At 43.8% G+C, this 12,462-nt stretch overlaps 1 protein-coding gene across 18 annotated transcripts in view; it reads right to left on the bottom strand.

The window, feature by feature from the left end:
* Positions 1–9,969, bottom strand: part of PTPRK (protein tyrosine phosphatase receptor type K) — a 390,147-nt gene extending 380,178 nt beyond the window's left edge. For 17 of the 18 annotated variants that reach the window (XM_032101656.1, XM_032101653.1, XM_032101659.1 and 14 more), the window contains exon 1: positions 9,736–9,969. In XM_032101656.1, coding sequence (XP_031957547.1) covers positions 9,736–9,847 — 112 coding nt within the window. In that variant the 5' untranslated portion in view covers positions 9,848–9,969. Of the gene's footprint in view, positions 1–9,063; positions 9,182–9,735 lie in introns of those variants that run through there. The other variant, XM_032101641.1, reaches the window with a different exon arrangement.
* Positions 9,970–12,462: the final 2,493 nt, after the last annotated feature.

Here is a 12,462-nt window from a genome sequence, read left to right on the forward strand (position 1 = left end):
GCAGCCTCTCTAAATGAGAGCATAATCCTGCCCTTCCAAAATGCTGGTCATTTAATGCAACTCCTTGTTCAACATTTGACAGAAACACCAATAAATCACCAAAAGAGTTGAGCATTTGGAGTATAAGCTCAAAAAACGCAGATAAGTGAGCCAGAGAGAACAATCACCACCCCCCAAAAAGCTGTTTAGTATATCCATTTCAATGCCTTTAAAACAACCTATAAACTGAGTCTGGTAGTTAACTGCTGCTGTGCAGACAACAGGATACACAAACTGGCCAGGAACTTGCTCATCCCTGGAAAGAACTACAGACCTGGAAGCACTTCATGCCTTCAACATGACTCAGAAGGAGCTGTTAACCTACCCTACAGTACTTAACTAAATCAGCTTACAGGTATTTCAAATGAAAGGAAAAAGAAGGGGAAAAAAAACGGCAGAGAAAAAAAAGTACTGGGAATAACACACCACCTAGGAATGCAACACCTTCCCGCTTATGTAAGAAGAATCAAAGCATTAAACCATTAAACTAACTTTATCAAAGGTAAAAGTCAGCCACAGTGGCTAATAACAGCATCTAAAGTCAGTAACTACTAACAGAAGTGGTTCAAAAATATTAAAAGTTAAAACAAAAACCAATTTGATTAACAACTTCTCACTTCCAGGTTTCAGCCACCTCAGTCAGAAAAAAACCCCACCTTTAAACCTTTACATGCTGTGACATTACACCCATCTATTTAGCCTGTGTCTACCAGGAAAATTATAATCCCTTTCATTACCAAGCCTCGTTTCAACTGATTCAGAAATCCAAATCATTACACGCCAAGGGTTTTGCTCTTACCTGGAAATTATCTTTCTTTAATTCACACTTACATATCTACTTACATTCTTACAAGTAAGTAAAGCAAGGAGACAAAGGGTTTTCTTTGTGGTGGGGGTTGTGAATAGTTTGTTATGCTATCTGAAAGAAAAGGTAGCAAGGAAGAAAAGCCAACCCCTCAGAGATTTACAAATGCAAGAAACTTAACATAAATAGACCTTTTGCACTAAACAAGACCACACACACAAAGTATTCATATGCTGAAGAGTTGGCCAGCCTGTGGAATGAGTTTTCAATTTCTAGTATACTCACAAATTGAGTCAGGACTGATTACTGGTAAAAACTAACTGCAAGGAGAATATTTGTTTGGCTTTTCTGAATTGGCTAAGGAAAAGACTGAAAAGATAATTTTATTACAATTCTGCTGTGCAAGAGTGGAAAGCCTCTTTAACTGGAAATTTTCTAGCCTGGAAAGTGAACATGGAATGCACCTAACCACATTGTCGCATAAACAAAGACAGATACAGCTAACCAGTTAAGCAAAGGAGCACACAAAAATTTCACGAAAAGTCAAATTATATTTATACTCAACTATTTATTTATACCTAACCATTCTGAGTAAGGAATCTCATCTACCTTACCTCCCTTCACTTATGGCACAAAACATTAAACTCTTCCAACAAAAAACAAGGACAGCCAAGGAGGTTAAAAAAAAGGGGCAGAGGGGGCTGTCACAAGTGTCTAAGGTCACTTAAAGAAAACACTGGCCTGGGGAAGGTGGGAGGCAGATGCACCACCACAGGGACAAGGAGTGTGAGAACAGCAGGGAAAATGACAGTCCACTTCTTATTTCAGGTATGGGGGAAGGGATTATGGGACCAATCATTCAGTAATTCCGAAACTGGACTGGCGTCTTCTGTTTACTTAACATTCTTAAGCCAACACCATTATTTCCTCTGTAAAACTTATGACAAATAGCACTGAAGTTAACACAACAGTGTTTTGATATGTATTGTCTACTTACAATGCATGCAGCACTCAGACTCAAGCATACTAATTGGAGAGATGTCTGAGAAAGTACATTCTGCAATTGTAAAAATGCATTTCTTCTAAGGAATCAGAAGTTGAACAAAACATAAAACTGCCTTTATTTTTATAAGAAAGTGTCCCTTTAAAGTATTTTAAACAGAGTGACGGCAGTCAGCACTGACAACTTACCTGGTCATGAACTCAGTCACATTTCTTCAGCACTCTCATGGCTGATAAGTGCTTTCACATTTACAAAGAACAGGCGAATAGGATGACACTAGGAGAACCAAGACAATTTTGATCTTACTCTAGCCTAATATCACAGAGCTGTGATACAGATACAATGAGGTGTCAAAATACAAAATCAGAGCATTTTTCTAATTAATAGCGACAGGGCAACTCTCTGCCAGGTCTCGTATTTTTATTTTTCACTGTAGTGAAGAAGGCAAAAACAGCCTAAAATTTCAGAGCTTTAATAGTCTTTTTTCTTTTTTACTTAAAACCATAAATCATTTAAAAACAACAAATATCATAAACCACACTATAGTACTCACAAAGAAGCACAACCTCTATTCAGAAATAGTAATACAAAAAATAGTTCAAGAAGTCAGTTATCCAGTCAAAAATTGAACTCTGAGCAGTTTTGAATTAACTTGAATTACAGCCACAATTCTTCTTCATAGCATTTTTCTCTTCTGGTTAATATTCATCAGTCGTTTTTACTGTTACAGAACAAGTGTTTACACACAAAAGAAAGCATACAACTCCACCTCAAAATAAATTGAGTAACCAGTGTGTAATAATTAGAATGAACATAGCATAATTTCATTGCAACAGAACTTGGATTGAAAGTATTCAACAGTGTCTCATAAGTCAGTAGAATTAATTTCATGACACGGTAGTTGAGAAATGGCTTCTTTTCCTACTCAATTAATAAATATAATCACATGTTTTTAGTAAGTGGCAACAGAAGTAAATGACTTTCTGACAAACTGAAAGGTCCAATCTTTCATACACTGGCTAACAAAAATAACCTCATATTACCTTAGTACTGGACAAAGAATTGAACTTTTCCACAGCACCAATCCTCAAGAAATTTAATCCCTCAGATCTTTTACTGAAAATGCAAACACAGCTTTCAACTACATGGCCTCCTAGTAAGAGCAGACTAAGTGGCTTGCAAATACATAGCAGGTATGCACTATAGGTGACTTCAGCTGGGTAGTTCGCACAATTTTAAACAACTAGTTTAAAGCCACCTGTAGTCAAGGCTTACCAGGAAACAGCACAAGGTAATGACCTCTCTGACCTACAAAATTAGGTGTAGAAGGACTTTATGCTCAACCAGATGATGCAAATTTTTCACCAGTGCCATTTACCACTGCCCAAATGGCTCACTCTGGCCTTTAGAAACCATGGCCATTTTTCCTCTTCTACACCCACATCCACATCTCATGAGCAATCCTATTTAAAAACCCCAGAGTATGGGCAAGGATAGATCATGCATGGAAAAATGTGGAAACCACAGAAAACAGCTGTAAACCAGTTCCTGCTGTGCCCCAAACTGGGTGTCACAACATCCTTTAATTCTAGCCTTGTACCTAGGTGTCAGCTCCATCAAGTCCTCTGTTGCTTGACATCACAATTGCTCTCTACTAAGTGCCATGAATAGGCCACTCCTTGCTTATACAATTATATAATAAATGCCTTAGCTACCTATTAGAACAAAAGAACACATTTAAGCCCATTTTACTCAGAGCTGCATGTCAGAAACACTAGCATAACGCTGTCATCAGTTGGTGTGCAGTCAGCCAGAACGCAGCCTCAAACGCCTTCACCCAGTCTAACCCCTCCAGCTCCAGAGGGAGCACCAGGCCTCTCTTCCCACCTCAGTCTGTGCCCTCCTGGCCCCTGCTTGTACTTCCTCAGCTGGCATGGTGAGTAGAGTGTAGATCCAGTGTGACTCAAAACAGTGCCAGGTTCACCTCACATGAGCTGCACTGCAATTACAGCTGTCAAACTGAGCCTTCCCACCATCAGCCCTCATCCTCCCAAACATCAGTGAACCAATAGGGAACTAATCCCAAGCCCCATCCTCCCTTCAAGGAGATTGGCATAAAGCTAAACCAACTCACCCACAGGCCACTTGATGGCCAGACCTAGCACAGGCAAAGACCCGAGAGCTACTCAAGTGATAGAAATGCCCCCCTCTGTGGCAGCAGTAATTTAGCTTAGTTTAACAGCATAGGCAGATTGCAAATGAAGCTCCAAATCTGAGCACACACTTCTGAGAGCAGCACTACAAAGGCATCTTTTCATGACCATGATAAGCTATGACAGAAGGGATTCCATCAGCACCTGAAAACACAAGGTATATCCTAACTGACTCAGCTAACAGAACTGAAGTAATTTTTTTATTACACATTCAACAGGATCTGTGTTGCAAAAGAAAGAGTAGAGATTTCACCAAAACAGATGCTAACGCTCAGTCACATACCATCTCCTGAGAGGTGAGATGACCTAGAGGTCTACCCAACAGAGATCATACAAAGACATCGTAAGGACTCAAGAGCAGGAAGCAGCACCACAGCAAGGCTGCAGATCTCTCTGCATGTTAATCCAGGCACTGTGAATCTTTACATGTAAGAGGATAAACTCTTTTTAACTTACTTGTATTAACAAGAGCATCTCAAGAAAGAGAAAGAGACAAACTACTGTGGTAAGCATTAAACTCTCCCAAACACCCAACATGATGTCACAGGTCCTTCAAGAGCCTTGCTTAAAATCTCTCCTTCCTCCAAAAGGGCTGGTTAAAGACTCTCTCCTTCCCAAGAATTCTGCTGTCCACTGTCACAGCCACATCACAGACCATCATTTAATGCAATATCTCAGCTCTTCAGTAATGCAATAGTTCCACAGATGTTTCAGCTCACAACCAGGAGTGAGACAAATGGTCAAAAAAGCCAAGGAAATGACAGGAATGATCACGCTATAGATAAGAAACAGAACAGAAATCATTATTAAGGGCTGTATAAACCCATTGGGCAGCTGTCTCACAGATGCTCTGAGCAATGTAGAACTGGAACAGAAAGAGAAGGCTGATAGAGGATAAAAAGAAGATATGGAATGGTAGCTTCATAGAAGATGGCTACAACTGGACTTTTCTGACTAGAAAAAGAACGGTTGAGATAGAGTGAAAAAACTCTGTGTAGCATGAAGAAGGCAAAATGGGATAAATTATCATTCATCTTTTAATACAAGAGCTAGGATATATGAAATACAACTAGCTATTTCAAAAAACAAAGGACCACAGCTTTTCCCATACAACTCATAGATTCCTTACCAGAAAGCAAGGCAAATGCTAAAAGCAATACAGGCTGAAAATGTCATCAGGCACAATCATGGTTACAAAGTCCACTTACAGTACAAAATACTAACACTTTGTCACTGTGGATAGACAATAATCAGAGGAAGTCACTCACCTTGACAAAAATCCCTCTCCCCAAGTGCCCACCATCTGAGACTGGACTAGGTGGACCTCCCACCCCATCGTGTGCAGATCCTCCCTCCTTAGGATTTTTAAATTTTTATTAATTATCATAACTAGATCTTAAATAAGAGCAAGACCTCTTCCTTGTTTTAAGGTGCACTGTGTACATCACTACCACACTAATCGAGCAGTATTGTAATTTCTCAGAAAAAAGGGACTAAACAGGACTTCCGGGGTCATTGCGTTGTGGGTGCTTTCAATTTCACATGAATCAGTTAAATTCCAATTAGAAAATTTATATCCATTGTATAAGTGTAATATGGCACTTGAAAATACAGTTAGACAAGTAATCTGTGAACCAACAGTGCCATGGAAGGAACTGAATATATAAAGAGAAGAAAACATTTGAGAAGGAGGTGATGAAAGCGAGAAAATAATTTCACTTCCAATTTCACTCATTTTCCATATAATTTGTCAATACATTTTAACAGCTTGATGGGAAATAAAAAAACTACCGATAAGTCTCTTATACATAGACGCCTACCTGCACCAGTGTCTCTTGTATATCTCGTATATATGCAAATTGTAGCACATTCAAGGTAAAATGTGACTGAAGAACCTTTTGCTGTTCTGGTGGCAAAGAGCTAATTTGAGTTTGATTACTTTAAAGTATTTTTCAACATTTTCAAAGAGCTCTCAGTGTCTTCTACTATATGATTACAAACAAGAGATATGCTGGTTACAATCTTCATATTATTCTCTGTAAGTATATTTAATGGAAAAAAATGTTATTAAACAAATAATATCTTCTATTTTATCATATCAAATTTCTGAATTAGATTCACTCCCAAAAACAGACTATAACTATTTTATCAGGGGAAGGGAAAATGATTAACTTAGAAATATTTACTCTTACATGTTCATTTGTGACACTAACTATTTTGCATGCAAAAATCTAAGGAATAACTATTTTAATAAATTACTTGAACTCGTAAAACATACAGTGCTTTTTATGCTTAAAAAACCTGTGGTCTGAAATACCACAGTTAAATACCTTCAGGTAAGCTGATGCACATAGAATTTTTATCCTCATATCTTTTATTTAGTAATTAAAAACCCCACACACTTGCACAGACACCATCAGAGGCAGTGCAATGCATATTTCTATCAGCTAGCTGACAAGCTGGCAACATTCTTCCAAATTTTTTTTTTAAATATTCCTTTTTTTTTTTTCAAATTTGAAAATATGCAAATTGCTAAAAATAATATTCAAAAAATATAAGTTTAAAGTGATTGAGTTGTGAAAACAAGCTGAACTTGTTCTTTATCAAACTGTAGGAGTTGCAGATGAAAGGAGGTGCTATATAAGGAATAGCTAGACTTCAACAGAGAACACACTGCCAAAACATTTTGGCCTAGATTCTGACAGGCACGCACCCAAGTTGAAGGGTCATGGAAAGCAGCGGTGTAAAGAAACAATCTACAGAGACCAGAAAACATTACACTGCGGATTATGGCTGTGTTGGGGGGAAGGGGGCGGGGGAGAAGAGCAGAGAGAAGCTGCTTGGGGTTTTGTTTGCTTGGGGGCTTTTTCATTTGAAATCTGGGGAGAAAAACAAAAGATACAATGTCTCGATTATGCACGAAGGGGGCGGAGAAGATATACACAATTTCTAAGACAGCAACAAATTACAAAATGTATCTTGTTCTTTTTCCTAAGTTGCTGCTGCTCCTTCTCATTTGCTTTCATGGAATATGTTAGGAGGAAGAACAGACGGCAAATCATCACACGCAGTTCCCAAAGAAGGCCAACTTTCAAAAAATTCATACTAATTTGATTAGACCCTTAATAAACACGTCAAAGTTTTTATGAAGAATTCTGGATCTTGCTATCGTTCATGCTCAGGAGTAGTACAGAGCATCATAAAAAAGAAATAAAAATCAAATTACAATGAGAGAGAGATTTGTGAAAGGTCCAGACTGATTTAATACCTTCATTAATGACAAAGGAAAATTAACAGTTTTCAATTCTTGCAGCTCAGACAAGAAGAATACTAATAAAAAGGGAGCTAAGAATCAGCTAGGTTTAGTTTAACTTGGAAAAGTACAGGCTGTTATATTATGGTGAGGACGGTGGAAGGCAGTCAATGAAAGGTACTGTTTTACAAACATCTATGTTGAACAGTGGAGATGACTAGGTATAAAACAGATGTTCCAGTGTGCACCAGAGAAACTTCTCGTTATAAGCTACAGAAAGGCTCTCACTGGAACAGCCATACGAACCCAAACCTTTGTGTGCATCCACTAACACCAGGATAAAGAAGTCTCATCAACAGAATCACAAACACGCACACACCCCAGGGACTGACTTAGAATAACGAAACAAAGTTTGTGGCAGTTACCAAATTCTGTAGGGCATAGCTCTACTTGTGGATATCAAATGCATTTAATAAGAGCCCAAGAACCATACCTTAAACTGAGTACAATGATAGAACCAGCTACTAACAACTCTATTTTGCTAAACCTTCAAAAAAGTCTGAGTGTCTCCGATTAATAAACCTCCGGCTGGCTCAATACATCAGTATTCTTGATACTTGGCAGTAGAAACTAAAGTCTCTAGCTACTGACATGCTATACACACACACACACAAAAATTAATCTTGTGTTTCCTAGATACAATTGTTCAACTCCATGACAAGCTTCACCTACTCTGGTCAGAAGGATATTGAACGTTCTTTTCCACTTACCTAACACATACCCTACAGTACCAACCCGACTCCTTGAACTTGCAATTCCAAAATGGGCTGCATGCCACATTTTTAGCATAAAATACCACAGACCATATAAGTTATCAGAACTTCCTACTCTCCTTACACCAGTGAACGAGCTTATAAAAAAATCTTTACGTAAGTGTTACCTTTGGTGTTAACATTAGTCTGATGAGTTAAGAGTAAAGCAAAATCACTGGTCTGACTTAACTATGGTTTTGAATGAAAAGATATTACGCTTGGGAATATTTTATTTTAGCTGTTTCTACAACCTACCAGCTGTGTATATGGTACATTTCCCTTCCCGGGTAAAGGGCTCGTAGGCGCTTATGTAATTTTACAATTCTGACACAGAGAGGTTAAATTATACACACCAAAGTCAGACACAAAAGGATGGATATAATCTGTTCAGACCAGCACTGCTTCAGCGTATTTCTTAATCGATGACATTTCAAATGTCTCAATTAAAAACTAATTTATAGGAGGACCAGGAGGAAAAGAAGAAAAGCCCCTTTAAAGTCACATCACACATCAGTCTTTTAAAGTCTCAAGAGTGTAGATACTTTTATTAACGGCAGTTTTCAAATCAGTAGCCTATGATAAAGATCTCAAATGCCTGTCCAACTGATGCACCCGATGCATTCGCAAGTACTATTCAAAAGAAAGTGGGGGAGGGAAGAAAGAAAAACAAGAGCCTTAATTCTATTTCAGCCAGTCCTTCGCGTAACACTTCACGCCGCGAAAAATAAGAACACGTTCACGATAAAGCTTCACCCCAAGCAAACGAAGGGTGCTTCATAAACTATAGCGGAGCAGGTGGGGGTGACGGTCCGGCGCAAGAGTCCCCAGTGCCCCGCATCGCCCCGGCGCAACACGGGAGATGCTGCCCCCTCTTCCCGGAGCGGCCGCTCCAGCCCCGGACTCTCTGCCCCGAGGCTCCCCCGGGGCCAACAACTCACCACCGCGCCGGCCGCAGCTCCCACCGCCCTGCCCCGCGGGCTTTAATTCCGCAAAACGCCGTGGCGTTGGGCGGCCGGGGAGGAAGGGGCGAGAAATTCGCATCTTTCACACAAAACAGACGCCGACCCTATCGGTGCTTTCCGTCCTGTTTCTCACCCACCACTCTTTTTTTAGTGTGGGGAGGGGGGATCCCAGTGGCCCCCGTGTCTCCCCGCCCCACGCCTCGGGGCGAGGGGAGCGGCCGGGCTGCGCCCTCCGCGCCGGGCAGGGAAACGCCGGGAAAAGTTTGAGCGGGGGAAGGGGCGACAACAGCTCCAGCCCCGCCGGCACCTGGGAGGCTGGCCGGGGGAGAGAAGGAGGAGGAGGTGAGGAAAGGGAGTTTGTGAGGCGCTCGAAGCCCGCGCTCGCCCGCCCCTGCGAGCCCCGCACCAGCAGCCTGCGCACACGCGTAGGTCGCCCAACGCGCCCCGCAGAGCGGAGGCGGTGGGGGTGTGGGGCAGCCCCTCTGCAGCCCCACCGCCGGTCCTCGGGGCGGGAGCCGGGCCCCGGAGCAGTGCGACCCTTCCCAACCCTCTCCCCTTCCTTCCCCTCCCTTTCCCGGCAGGCAGTCCGGGCACGACACGACCCCGGCGCGCCGCCCGCCCTTACCTGGGCGCCGAGCAAGAACTCACCTGCCGAGAGCTGGGCCCGGGCCGCCCCGAGCAGGGCGGGCGAGCTGCCGGCCAGCAGGGCGAGCGCCGCCAGCAGCGGCAGCGAGGCGGCGGCGCCGGCCCCCCTGCCCATACCGACTTGCGGAGAAGTTTCTGAAAGAGGCCGGGGCTGCCCCGGCCCGCGGCGGCGGGCGGAGCGCAGCTCGACCTCCCCTCTCGCCGCGGCGCCTCGCCAGGAGACCCCCGCGCCGAGGGGCGCCCGCTGGCCCTGGGGCCGCCCGCTGGGGCAGCCGTCTGCGGCGCGACGAACGCGGCGGCGGTGGCACCGATTCCCCTCGTACTCCGGAGTTACTTTGCTGCTGGGCGAGTGGGGCGGGAGGGAGGAGCCGAGCGCTCACGTCCAACCCCCGCTCCCCGGCACTTGGCACGGGGAATGTGGGACTCCGGCCCGCAGCCCGGCGCGGGCGCAGCGGCGCCCGGCAGCGCCTCCTGCTGCAGGCGCGGGGGCAGCACCGGCTCGGATCGGCGCTGCCCGGATCGGCTCCGCTCCCCTCGGATCGGCTGTCCCTGGCGCCGCGCGGCGCGGCTCGGCACGGCTCGGCTGGCTCGGCTCTTCTCCGCCCTCTCCGGCACGGCGCAGCCTGGCTCGGTGCGGCTCCGCTCGGCTCGGCTCGACTCAGCACGGCACCGGAGCTGCTACAGGCGGCTGTGCGAGCCCCCTGCTCTCAACCTCCAGCCTGAGGGGAACCTGCCGCTTCTAGAGGAGAAGGAGGAGAGGGGCGGAAGGGAGAGGGCGCCGGCTGAGCTGGCGGGGCGGGAGGTCGGGGCAGGGAGCGCGGCCGGGGGCGGCGGGTCTCGGGCGCTGGTTGCGGGGGAAAGTCCCTGCGCCTCGGGTGGGATCTGTTGGCTCATCCCGCTCTTGGAAACGCGGTATAGATCGGGTGGCGAGCGTGGTATTATCAGCGCGCATCAAACAGCCTGGCTGTATCCTCGAGTCAGAATTCGTGTTTTTGCTTTCTTTGGCAACACTTGTCTGGCTCCTAACGCCAGTAAAGGCTCATTGTTCGCAATTGGAACGGTAATAAACAGTATTGCCATTATCCTATCATTTCCACGTGTGATCACTATCTGACCTTTCAGACAGGTCTGTGTGCAGCTGTGCGACTCTGACACCCGGGATTGCGACAAAGGATACTCTCTCCTGATCCAGACCCCAGGTATGCCCTATAATAAAGGCCTCATTCTCTGTTTCTAAAAGCACTGCAGGTCCTTACACTGCCAGAGCTTAGTACTCCAAAAATCATTTGGAATAACAGATAAAGTCACCAGTGCTGGAATTTATGTTTAAATAAACATAATTTACTCCAATTATTTTAACTTATTTTTTATTAGATTTTCTTTTTTTGCGTGGCAATTTGTAATTAGAGATGTTGTATAATGATTACAACTGAACCTGAAACCACTGGAAACTCACAGGTTTTATTGCAAATTCGAAATTCAATACAGGTTCATCAAAGGTTTGCTGTGATTCAAAATCCTTTCCAGCCGTTGTCTGGCAATTGATAGGTTTGCCTTTAAGCCCCACAAGCCCTCAAGTTTTCACAGAAAAAAAAAAAAAAAAAGTGAACCACAATGTGTTATACAAAATAATGTGTAGTTCACACATGCCCAACACTAAAAAAACTCTACACCTGGAAAACCCTGTCCTTCATTTGGGTGGAGTGGCTGAAAATCAGATTGCATGCTTACCATGAACTATAAAATGATGTGCTTCAGTGAACACTGGCTCTTTGTTCAAACTTCAAGAAGAATGGGAGCTGTGTGAGATGATCTCATGACACCCAGTATTTCAGGAAGGATGGGCCACGTACCAGATGGGAAATTGTTCTGAGGAAGGTGAACAAAAAAAATGTGCCAGCCCAGCTTCTGATGCCTGGGGATACACCACCATTTCTCTTGTTAATGAAAAAGATGTACCAAGTCATATTGGTGTGAGGGAGTACGTGGGTATCTGATGCCTGCCTTCATGCTGGGAGCTACGCAACTAACACTGTAAAAGTGACTTCAGGCCAAATAACTCGGGAGTTGTTTGGGAGGGCAGAGGAGAGGAAGACCAATGTTTCCTTCCCTTTTACCTCCATGACAGGCTTGCAGCTATCTCCAGTGGTCAGCACTGCAGATTGTCTGGAGTGGGAGAGGTGGTTAGGTGATGGTGAGCGTGCAGCTCCAGGTTGCTGCTTATTTCATTGGTCTGAGGTGATGGATCCTACTGATGATGAGCAATCATCTGGGCTTTATCCAGATAGCTTACATATGTTCCAGTAGGAGTCCCCTGAGATTTCATCCTTTCTCACTATTCCATTGCTATTAAAAAGCAACAAAAAGGATTTTGATTGCTATTCTTTCTGTGACTAGTGAGTTCAAGCTTGAGAGGTAGAGGTGAGGTGTGCATACAATTCCACTTTTCCCTCTGTGTGTCTGCATCTGTTGAACTATTATGTGTAGTTTGCTCTATGTGTCCTTCTACCGTACTTGACATCCTGACAAATACTTACACTTCAGGTTTGAGGTATTTTTTATGCTATATGACAGGAATGGATTTATTTTTCTCCAGCTTTTACATTTTTAGAGCTCTAAATGTTTTACCCATTTTTGTGTTTCAGTTACGAGCAAGCAAATCTATATTACCTGTTGCAGGTCTTTTAAAAAGTGTCTGAGCTAACAACTTGTATACTAAATGCGAGTCTA

Source organism: Corvus moneduloides, chromosome 3, assembly GCF_009650955.1.
Source record: "Corvus moneduloides isolate bCorMon1 chromosome 3, bCorMon1.pri, whole genome shotgun sequence".
NCBI lineage: Eukaryota > Metazoa > Chordata > Aves > Passeriformes > Corvidae > Corvus > Corvus moneduloides.